Here is a 9,604-nt window from a genome sequence, read left to right on the forward strand (position 1 = left end):
ATGCGCTTGCTCACCGGATCGTAGCATCTGTACCCTTTATAGTCATCGGCATAACCCACAAACCTGCACTTCAAAGCCTTGTCCTGAAACTTATGTCTCTTTGAACTGTCAACATGAACATAGCATAAACAGCCAAACACATGCAAATCATAGTAGTTGGGGTGAATACCAAAAAGAGACAAGTAAGGAGACTTGTTTTCCAAAATAGTCATGGGCAATCGATTTATCACATGAACTGCAGAATGAAAAGCCTCTGTCCATAAAGTGATCGGAAGATTACTATCATGCATCATGCTCATCGCACTCTCAACAATATGGCGATGCTTTCTTTCAGCAATCCCATTCTGCTGAGGTGTGTGCGGGCAAGACACCTTTTTCCTTATCCCATTACTTTGAAGAAAGTTAGTAAAGTCAATGGAAGAGAATTCACCTCCTCCGTCACATTGGAAACTTAGGATGTTTTCAGAAAATTGGTTTCTGACAAAGGAATGGAAGTTACGGAACAACTTGAAAGTCTCAGATTTATGTTTCATGAAAAATATCCAGGAATAGCGAGAATAACTGTCAACAAATAAAAGATAGTATCTAGTTCCAGACATAGAAGCAACTGGAGCAGGCCCCCAAACATCAGAACAAATAGTCTCAAAAGGTCTTGAAGCTCTTTTATTGATAGAATGAAATGGTAAAACATGACTCTTACATAATAGACAACTAGAACATTTGTTGTCATTTACATTTATTCCTAAACTTGACTTGGGAATGAGGTTACTTGAAACAAGCTTCTCAATGAAATTATTACTGCAGTGACCTAGACGACCATGCCAAAGGTTTGGCTTATTGATTTCAGAGACACTAAAAACGCAGGTAGGATTTTCAGAAGAAGACAATGATGATTGGAGCTTCAAGTTTGGGTCTGCAGAGCGAATATGTGCTGAAGGATCTTCTTGAAAAACATACATATTGCCTTGCTGTTTCCCTCTAGCGAACGTCTCCTTCGTGCAGAGATCCTTAACAAGAACAGAAGAGGGAGTAAATTCAACTGAGGCTTTGATATCATCAACAAGTTTAGAAACTGAAACAATGTTTTTCTTGATATTAGGAGCATAAAGAACATTTGAAAGATTGATGGAAGATTCAGGTAAGGGTATAATGGAGTTTCCAATATGTGAAACAGAGTGGTGTGATCCATCTCCAGTAACTATACTACTTCTACCAATGTAAGGAACAAGTTTTAGGAGCTTACCTGCATCTCCAGTAACATGAGTCGCTGCGCCAGAATCTACGTACCAAGTGCCTTGTTCATTCTGTTTCAGATTCAATTCTGCTAAGGCTGACAATAACAACTCATTTACTTCTCCGCCGGTCCTTGTATTGTTTGTGCCTCTTTTTGCTTCAGTTTGTGTTGATTTTCCTTTATTTAGGGGATTGAACCAGCAGTTAGCTTTGATATGCCCCCTTTTATTACACAGAAAGCAAGTAGGAATTGGCCTTTGTCTTTGTGGGTTGGTATATGAGTTGGGGGTAGGCAATAATCCACGACCTCCATGACCACTTCTACCTTGTGCTCCTTTTCCCTTGATATCATAGTTTCCTCGTCCTCGTGCATAAGTAACCCCTGTAGCAAGAACTTCTTGTGCCCCAGTATGCATAGATGATTCTTCAGAAAATCCCTTTAGATTCATCTCATATTGTAACAATTTTGCACGCAGATCTTCAAAATTGGGCAGCTCAGGTAAACATAACAAAGAAGTGACAATCATATGATAGTCGTGTCCCAATCCACTGAGGGTTTGCTGTACCAAATCTTTGTCAGAAACTGTACTTCCAACAACTGCTAACTGATCTGTGATGACCTTCATTTTGTTCAAATATTCCATGATGGTCATGGACTCCTTTCTTAACATTTGAAATTCTCTTTTAAGAAACATAATCCTGGCCTGAGAAACCTGTGAGTATGTCTGAACAAGTCTGTTCCAAAGTTGCATGGCAGTGCAGTCATATGGAATGGCTACAAGAACCTCTTGTGAGAGTGTTGATGTAATATAAGCAACAAGCGCTTGGTCTCTTTTCATCCAAGCCACAAATTCAGGATTTCTAACATATACGGTAGTAGATTCCCCTTTGCTGTCCCTTTCTTCTTGTGATATGAACTCAGGAGGAACTGGAATGGATCCATCCAGATGTCCAGAAAGATCCTGACTCCTAATAAAAGGTATGATTTGCCTCTTCCAAGTCAAGAAATTTCCATTATTTAATTTTTCAGACACAAGTTGGCTGAGGAAACTTGAAGAAAGAACTGACTGGTTAGGAAGAGAATTCATGTTTCACAGAATGAAGAATGTATTCAGCACAATCTGCTTACACCTGCAGTTCTGTAATTTTTCCTTTTTTTTTTTTTTGCAGGAACTAATTCAGATTGCTGATACGGAACAGAAATTTAAAGACAATCAGATTTTTGATTTGTATATGAAATGGAATGTCGGATATGGAAATCCAAAAAAAAATGTGCATATGTATTCCTAATGTCGGCTTGTTAATGGCTGAATGAGGGAATCTGGGCTGAAGCACTTAAGAGATAAAAACAAACAGTGGCGAAACCAAGGTTCGACCACCACCAACGTAGGAGAAAAAGAAACTGTAGAAAGAAAAATTGAGAAAAGAAGAGGATGAATCCAAAGTTGGCTGGATGAGAAAAGAGGGGGAGTCGTGATTCCCAGAAACCGAAAAGGAAATCTCAATTGTCTGGATCAGTCGTGAACCCAAGAAGAGACGAGAAACAGACTGAGACTGACTGGGTCAGTCGTGATTCCAGAAAGAAATAGGGAATAGGTGTAGGATCTGCTGAGACTGATTGGGTCAGTCGTGAATCCAAAAAGAAAGGAAAACAGAAACAGCCGTACCTTTTTTTTTGATTGATTTTCAGACTTTGGAAGAGGAAATAGAGGAGAAGAGGATCTTCAGACGTGTCTTTTTGAATCGATCCCAGTTTCAGCTGAAGCGTGGCTTTGATACCATGTTAGTTTTGCAACACCTTCAGTCTGTCCCACGTTGGAGCTGCAAAACAGAGAGAGGTAGAGGAAGGGAGAGAGAGGTTTGGAAAAACCGATACCCTGCTGTACATGGGTCGGCTGTTGTGTATTACTTTATATTAACATGAGATTACAAACAAAATTAGGGTACTAGAATACCCTTTTTACAATAATCAATATTACACAATGCCATTAATGAGGAATTGGGTGTCACGGGTCTGGATCTTCAGATCCATGACCCGTGACCAGAGAAAACACTTCTTTTCAACATCCCCTGCACAAGTTCTACGCAAGCTTGGTTTCTTTGGTGGATCACTTTCAAATGCAGCCAGGCCATATAGAGAAGATAGAGATAGAAAGTGCTGCAAGTAAATGTGGACAAGAGTTCCAAAGAGGAGTAAATGTGGACAAGAGTTCCAAAGAGGACATCGACTAGGAAAACTGAAATGTCTAGCTTGAACATTATTAGTTGTAAGGGGTTTATAGCATGATAACAGCCACACAAGAGACAACATCAAAATGAAATGATGGTATTCTTGAAGCAACCCCAAATTGTGTCATCTTTTGAGTTAGGCAAGCTAAGGAGGTCAATCAAGTCCTCCCACTCCCCAATTTCCTCATCCTTGAGCCCATGACAGCAAGTGATCCACCAAGACCCGCTCTCATAAAATATCAATGGCTACAGCACTTCTATCTATAGCACAAGACCTGAGGACGGGTCATCGAAAGAGGAAGTTGATATCCAAGGGTCTACCCAAAATCTCACATGGGGATTGTTACACCAAAAAATGGATATACAATTCCAAAAACCATCCAGCCTCTCCATAAACTTGAAAGCATTCCTTTTTATGGAAGCTTTCCAAGACCAAGGTAGACTAATATTATGCTTAAGCAATCTACCACTTGTTTCCTCCGTGATATATGACCCCAACCGCCTTTTAATGATCAAGGCCCCCTTTGGAAATGGAAAATGAGAAAGTTTCAATTCACAAGATGGATATCCTTCTTCGTCTATGTTATGTAGGGAAAGGGAGGTGTCTGTGTATATACACACATGCAAAAATGCACAAATATACTACGTTTAAAAAGATACTCCAGGTATAAAGTAACACACTATCAATTATACGCCAAAAGTCAAAGCATGTCAAAGATATGTAGTTAAGTAACAAATAATGATCAAGAAATGTGCAGTTAATAGTAGACCATTTCTTACATCCAGAGGCTATAAGTTGCTTAGATCATAAGATGGATAAAATTGGTTTAAGTTTGAAATGTAGATGACCCATACTTATGAGTACCCAATACTGGTATAGGTACAACCAGTACAAAAGCTTGGTAGAAGTACGCATGTTACATAGTTCTTCATATAAGATCCCTTTAAAGGAAGGTTTTGAACTTCTTCTTGATGAAATCAGCCACAAATTTGGGCACGCTAAAGATGGAGCCATGGTAGATGGTTTGACTAGAAAGAAACTGATTTAGATATTCTTGCAAAACTGGATCCTCCCCAAAAGCTTCTCCTCTGCAAACTCCAAAGCACCTCGTCCTGGCCACCTATGAAGAGAGTAGCTCTAGGTAATTGTGAGGTTAGTTTGCCAATTGGCACCACAAAATATCAGTGAAAATTTGTGCTTTTAAAATATGATGATCAAAAGTGGTGGCACTTTTCACAATGAATCTAGAGACCTGTAATGGCTTCAAAAACCTAAAGGGCAAGCTAAGCATATCAAACCTATAGGGTGTTATCTTTGGCAAAATCAACACATCATCTATGAATTGCAAGCAAGAGAAGGGACAGCAAGAACATTGATAGCCTTGATCAAATTACAGAAGGCACTATTCTTGAAAATGATGCTGAAGACCATACCCACTAAATTGAAAAGGAGAAAATTTTGATCTCAGTCATATGCCATGCTTTTTGTGGGGAATCCTCACTAATTTAAAATTAAGACAACTATTAAAGCTGAACCAAGACAAGTTTAAGTCCAACAGAAAACCCATCTTTCTAAGGATCCATAAGAGAACCCCACTCTACATTATCAAAGTCCTTCTCATTGCCAAGTTTCAACCAAGATTCAACATGAAGGCCTACACCCTATGAGAATGGATGGTCTGAACCTATGTCACATGGGTGCGGGTGTGCGGCACTTTCAAAAACCTTGGGTGCGGGGGTGCGGCAATATATATATATATATATATATATATATATATATATATATATATATATATATAGAGAGAGAGAGAGAAGGGGGGTCCGGGGGTTCCCCCCGGCGCGGGTCAGGCGGGGGTCCAGGGGGGGCCGCCCCTCGCGGGGGGTTATAGGGGGGCAGCCCCCCCCCCCAAGAATTTTTTTTTTAAAATTCTGCAGCCCATTTCATAGGGCAATTTTAAAAAAAAAAATCCAAAAATGGACCAAAATGACCCTGGGTGCGTTGACCGCACCGGGTGCCGCACCCGCATCGCGTCGACGCGGGTGCAGCACCTGTCTGGCCGAATCCCTGTGACATAGGTCTGAAGTGGTTTGTATGCAAAAGGATTGCTTTCCAAAATGCTTCTAGCTCTGTAATGTCGTAATTTGGTTCCATGTCAAAAAGATCATGCTTAAGTCTCCAAACAATGTCTTCAAAATAATCCTATAAATGATAGGATAGAGGTAGATGGAATGAAATCTTTTAATGTCTGAAACAAGTGGTTCCTTATGGTTGAGGACAAGGATGATTTGTGAAGCCTACTTGCAGATATTTGTTTTCACAAAATACTTCAAACAATGTCAGCAGCCAGGCTTGCTAACTATGTCACATGGATTCGGCCAGACAGGTGCCGCACCCGCATCGACGCAACGCGGGTGCGGGTGCGGGTGCAGCACCCGGTGCAGTCAACCCAACCCTGGGTGCAGTCAACACACCCAAGGTCATTTTGGTCCATTTTTTGATTTATTTATTTTTAAATTGCCCTATGAAATGGGCTGCGGAATTTTTAAAAAAAAATCTTGGGGAGGGGCGCTGCCCCCCTATAACCCCCCGCCAGGGACGGCCCCCCATGGACCCCCGCCCGCTGACCGTGCAGCGGGACCCGCGCCGGGGGGAAACCCGAACCTCTCTCTCTCTCTCTCTCTCTCTCTCTCTCTCTCTCTCTCTCTCTCTCTCTCTCTCTCTCTCTCTCTCTCTCTCTCTCTCTATATATATATATATATATATATATATATATATATATATATATTGCCGCACCCCTTCACCCAAGGTTTTTGAAAGTGCCGTACCCCCGCACCCGCTCCCATGTGACATAGCTTGCCAATCTCCCAATAGTTCTTAAAGCGTTATCAACTACCAAGAGAGAGACAGCTTTCTTGATTTCATCATCCTCAAAAGGACCCTCTAAGCTGATCCCATGTGCCACTTTGATCAAGGGAAGTGCTTGCCAGCTAGAGGTTGGAAGGTTAAGCTAGCTCAAGAAAAGAGGCATTCAAAGTGACAGAGATACCAATGAAAATCTACCTCATTAACCAAGTGAGGCTAACAATAGTCAAGAATCTAACTTTATGAAACCTTTGCCTTGCTGAAGCCATGTTATGACAAAATTGAGTGCTCTAATCCCCCCCCTTCCTTCACCTATTAGTGTGACAATGTGACTTTTTATTCTAGTTTATATCCTCTCTTAAGCATCACTTCACAATAGAATTAATAAGCAGAAATTTTACTTAATAGAGTTCTCCTTTTCTCATCTTCCAAATTCCCACTAAAAGAGTTCTGCAAAGAGGAAAGTTCAACCTCCCAAGAGTTCAAATAAACAATCAGATCTTTTGCTTCTTCCCTTCATTTCTGTGTAGGATATTCTTAACCCCACAACCATGCTCAAATCTTAAAGCTTTTTGTCCACATCCACCACTTTTCTCTCTGTCTTAGAGTTTCCCCATTTAATAAAGATCAAGCTATAAAGGTCTAATAACAGTTAAAGCTGGAGGATGGCCCAAGCAGGTACGTATGTTACATACGGAACAGGCATGGAATTAATCATTTTTGTTCTCTAGTAGCATCTTCTTTCAAGTCACAGTTCTTCTTGTATCCACTTAAATAAATCTCAGCTGTCGAGAATAGGTTGTGGACCTTGTGGTAAGTTCAATCACATAAGGTATTAGGGTCTGACTTTCTGGGGAAAATGGCTGGTCACTAAAACAGGCTTCAAGGAGTAACTGGGGAACCAACCGACATGAACTCTTATTTTCTTGATCATCAAATGAGGGAGACAGCCTGTAATTTGAAAATGGGTCTGATCAACTACTAATGTCAGCTTTCAAATCATCATCCATCCGTCACGTTTGATACCATAATAAGTAGTGTATCCAAGACTGACTGGGCTGTCTGCCACTGTAGATCAGGAATGTGTGCTTCTCCTGTGCGACTTAAGAGATTGTTCTCTCAATGAAATCAGAGGCTTGCTTAGACAGTTCAAGAAGACTCCAAGTGGCAATCCATCACTCATCTCAAAATGCTGGTGAGCTATACGTTAGCTGTTTCTAATATATGTAAAGTAATAATGCACAAGTTTACGGCCTAACTGTAGACCATTTCGATCAAACACACTTATGAGGTATCTGGGTGTATCCATTTATGCAAATAAATTGGACAAGATGTGATGTGGCATTCTGAAGCATAATGCAATATCCCAAATCCCATTTGTCCGGATGAGTGGGCGCCTTCAGACAGGACATTCTTGAAGCAGAATAAGGGAACGGCAATGCAAAGTAATAAGAATCATCAGAACTACATTCTGAGTAATTGAGAGAAAATCATTTTACTCCAGAACATCTTTAAAAAAAAAAAAAGAGTACCAGTTTCAGTGCCGAAAGAGATTGATTCACGTATAGTATCAATCGCAACTTCTGTTGAAGCGCCAACAAGTTGCTTCGCTTCTTATTCAACTCCTGCACCTGCTGCGCAGAACCCAACAAGTCATTTTCCAAGAGCTTGATCGTTGCCTTCATCTCGTGCAGACGGGCGCAGGACTCGACGATCCTGCCGTTCAAGTCCTGAAGCTGCACTTGCGCTTCAAAGAAGGAGTCGGAGCGCAGCGAGATCTCCTTCACCAAATGCAGCTCCACGACGTCCAAGTAGTGCGACAGCTTCTCCTGCAACAAGCCGGTCTCTGAGATCGAAGAAAAGGGGCAGGCGGTCCTGAACGTGCCGCCATCCTCCAACGCGAAATCCTCCTTAAAGAAGAGAGAAGGAACCTCCCGAAGGCAGGCAACGAGGGATTCTCCCTGCCCTCTCACTACGGCATCCCCCTCCAAGCCTCCACCGCCCGAAACCGCCCCTTCCCTCTGCGAATCGATCAACTCCTTGTTCGTATGATGCTGAATGTCCTCGAATCGACCGTAAGGCTCCGCAATCGATGCGAGGTAAGGGCCGAAATCCGATCTAACGATCTCGGGGAAGGTTTTGTTGAGAGCAACGGGGGGCAGTTCGGCGGGATTCGCCGAAGTGGAAGAGAACCAGCTCGCCCAGGAGGCGTCGGAGCCATAGACGCCGGATTTCCCGACGTGGGGATTGTTGATGATGGAGGCTAGGCTGTGATCTCCGGCGTAGGAGGCCGAATCGCTCTTGGGGAGATCGACAGCCCTTGAGATCGAATCGGCGATCTCTCTGGACCCACCAAGGCCGACACCTCTAGACCTTCCTGGAAGGGAAGGCCCTCTCTCCATGAAGATCCCAACTCCCCCGATCTCATGCAAGACGACGACGATCCCGACGCTTCAGAACCACTCAGATCCGATGGGAGCAACACGGATCGAAGAAAAATGCGACGAGAGAAGTAGGAGAGAATTGAGATGCCTTTGCCCTCTTCTCTCTTCTCTCTTCTCACTTCTCTCTTTTGGGTGGTGAAAGAGTTGGCCAAGCGAAGCGAGGCAGGGTTTGGAAAGGAGTTCTGGTTTTTTTTTCTCTTTCTTGTTATTGGGGTGTCAGGGTGTGGGAGTGGAGTGGGGAAGTTGCTGGATCTCGTAAAGGGCACGCGTGAAAGAGAGAAAAACTCTTAGTAAAAGAAAGTTTTGCAAAGCAGGTTATTTGCTCCCCCGAACACGCAGGTGCGTGTTGTCGAGTACAAATGATCGTGTATATGTTCACATCATTTAGCATCGGAGTCAGGCGTGTTTGCAAAAACCTAAGTACCTTTTCCTCCCGTTAACGTCATAAAACAATTTTTGAGTAAATGATAGAAATATCCTTCCACCAAAAAGGGTTATCCTTTATAGTTTCGGATCACCCTTTGTTGATGCACCATATGCTCTAACCAAGGATCTCCATTTGACGACGTAGCTTTTGATGTCATCCGTCATCTGTTGCCGCCAAAGCACTCCTTTGCCATCGTCTGTTGTCGCCATGAGCCCTCTTTTGTCGTCTGTTGTCGTCAGAGCAATTTCAAAGCACTGTTGTCATAATTGGCTGCATCTACCTTTTAGGTGTTTCTCCTTCATTGTCGGATTAGCAAAACTTGTGATCTTTCGATGAGTTTTATGTAAACAAATCAATTTGTAAATCTGAATGCTAAATCTTACAATTGGTTGTACTATTCATGCTAAA

The 9,604-nt window shown here is 42.3% G+C and overlaps 1 protein-coding gene across 2 annotated transcripts in view; it reads right to left on the minus strand.

Moving 5' to 3' along the window:
* Window positions 1-9,061, minus strand: part of VPS54 — a 184,637-nt gene extending 175,576 nt beyond the window's left edge. Inside the window, exon 1 of one of the 2 annotated variants that reach the window (XR_016425973.1) lies at window positions 7,858-9,061. Coding sequence is in view for 1 of the 2 variants with exons in the window: in XM_089980823.1 (XP_089836949.1) it covers window positions 7,858-8,727 (870 nt within the window). In the remaining variant the exon portion in view is untranslated. The remainder of the gene's footprint in view (window positions 1-7,857) is intronic. The other variant, XM_089980823.1, reaches the window with a different exon arrangement.
* Between the last annotated feature and the right edge of the window lie 543 nt (window positions 9,062-9,604).

Source organism: Nuphar pumila, chromosome 11 (assembly GCF_984573655.1).
Source record: "Nuphar pumila chromosome 11, dmNupPumi1.hap1.1, whole genome shotgun sequence".
NCBI classification, from domain to species: Eukaryota; Viridiplantae; Streptophyta; class Magnoliopsida; order Nymphaeales; family Nymphaeaceae; genus Nuphar; species Nuphar pumila.